The sequence below is a fragment of the Prosopis cineraria genome, unplaced genomic scaffold (assembly GCF_029017545.1).
Source record: "Prosopis cineraria cultivar Desert tree isolate PC_DT_omini unplaced genomic scaffold, ASM2901754v1 PC1, whole genome shotgun sequence".
Classification (NCBI taxonomy): domain Eukaryota; kingdom Viridiplantae; phylum Streptophyta; class Magnoliopsida; order Fabales; family Fabaceae; genus Prosopis; species Prosopis cineraria.
In genome coordinates this window covers 59,606,969-59,608,211 of record NW_026555332.1, presented here as the reverse complement: position 1 = coordinate 59,608,211, position 1,243 = coordinate 59,606,969, and the positions used below count along the sequence as shown (strand labels likewise).

The window sequence follows — 1,243 nt, the reverse complement described above, 5'->3', positions numbered from 1 at the left end:
TCAAGGCCCATTGGACTTGACTCCAAGAATGGACATGAGAAAGTGAAGCTGGTCATGGATTTCACAGGAATTGCCGGAAGCGTTGAGCAGGGAGGGTGGCTCAACTCCAGCGAGGATATACAAGTTCTTTAATTCATTGATGCATGACGCTTTTGGTGTTCCTTCGTATCCTACTATCACGCGGATGGCATTAATCTCTTTCCATAGCTTCTCATTCACCGTAACCTGCAATTTCAATCCCCTCATTCTCTCGCTATGCAATTTCCAACATCAGCATCACCTAGTAATTAAATTGGGACTTCACCTCATGATTACTAGGATGATTCGTAATGTGTCCTGCCGAGGAGCATCCACATTGTCTAAGGTTCTGCACATCCGCAACGGCATTCACCACGGGGTTGGAAGATTCTGCAATAATTAATTTCAGATAGACGTAATTGTTTAGTGCACTTATTAAATATAGCACAGGAAAATTACCTGGATGTATTTCATCAGCAGTCACTAGACTTGGAATTGGCCTGTCATCAATTTGTTTAATATGCTCGCTTAATTGGGGATCTTCCTTTTTTCCATCTCCAATGCTTTGATCACCTGCTGCTGGGGATGCTTCATAGCTGGTGACAAACCCTTGTCCATCCTCGTTCTCTCCCATTTCAATCCCCCTCGTTGTATGATTAACAACGCATTCCTTCTTGCGCCCCTCAACATAAGACGGTGTAGCAGGCATCGGGAGCAATTGACTCATCAGCTTGTGCGTACAAGCATGGCTAGCCAAAAAGAGGCCAAAAGGGATGGAAACGGAGATCCCAACTACTGAAACCACCACGAGAGGTGGAACAACCACTGCAGCGGACGATGCCAAGAAGACCGCCACCAGTATCTGCTTTCCCATTCTCAGTCGTCTCTTCAACACCCCCCTCTCCGCTTCTTTCATCCTATTCACTTAACCCGCACATCCAATCCAATTCATAATTCTTCATATCTCTAGTCCACTCATAATCATCTCATGATACATCTCAATTGAATTTTTTCCTAGTTTCTAGGCTTTCTCACCCAAAAAAAAAAAGAGTAATTAATGACAAGATAATTGCGAGGAGCAAAGTGCACCTACCTGTTCCGTGCAGCAAATAAGATCATCCATGTATATGCACGTGCTCACTTCTCTGCTTCATCTCGAAACCAAATACTCCGCCGCGAAGCTTGAGAACCATTTTGGGTCAGATCTTCGGCATTCCTGATCGAT

General features: G+C 44.5%; 1 protein-coding gene across 1 annotated transcript; it reads right to left on the bottom strand.

The window, feature by feature from the left end:
- LOC129302994 (uncharacterized) lies at nucleotides 1–892 on the bottom strand. Its single transcript, XM_054941968.1, has 3 exons — nucleotides 478–892; nucleotides 305–408; nucleotides 1–225 (listed from the first exon to the last, which is right to left on the bottom strand). The coding sequence occupies exons 1-3, from the start codon at nucleotides 890–892 to the stop codon at nucleotides 1–3; spliced, it is 744 nt and encodes a 247-aa protein (XP_054797943.1).
- Nucleotides 893–1,243: the final 351 nt, after the last annotated feature.

Bases quoted from the DNA above. Each gene is read 5' to 3' on its own strand.
- LOC129302994 (XM_054941968.1), bottom strand. From the start codon at position 892: ATGGGAAAGCAGATACTGGTGGCGGTCTTCTTGGCATCGTCCGCTGCA. The intron at 409-477 runs GTAATTTTCCTG...TAATTATTGCAG, and splicing joins TGCTGATGAAATACATCCAG to AATCTTCCAACCCCGTGGTG. The intron at 226-304 runs GTGAAGTCCCAA...TTGAAATTGCAG, and splicing joins ATCATCCTAGTAATCATGAG to GTTACGGTGAATGAGAAGCT.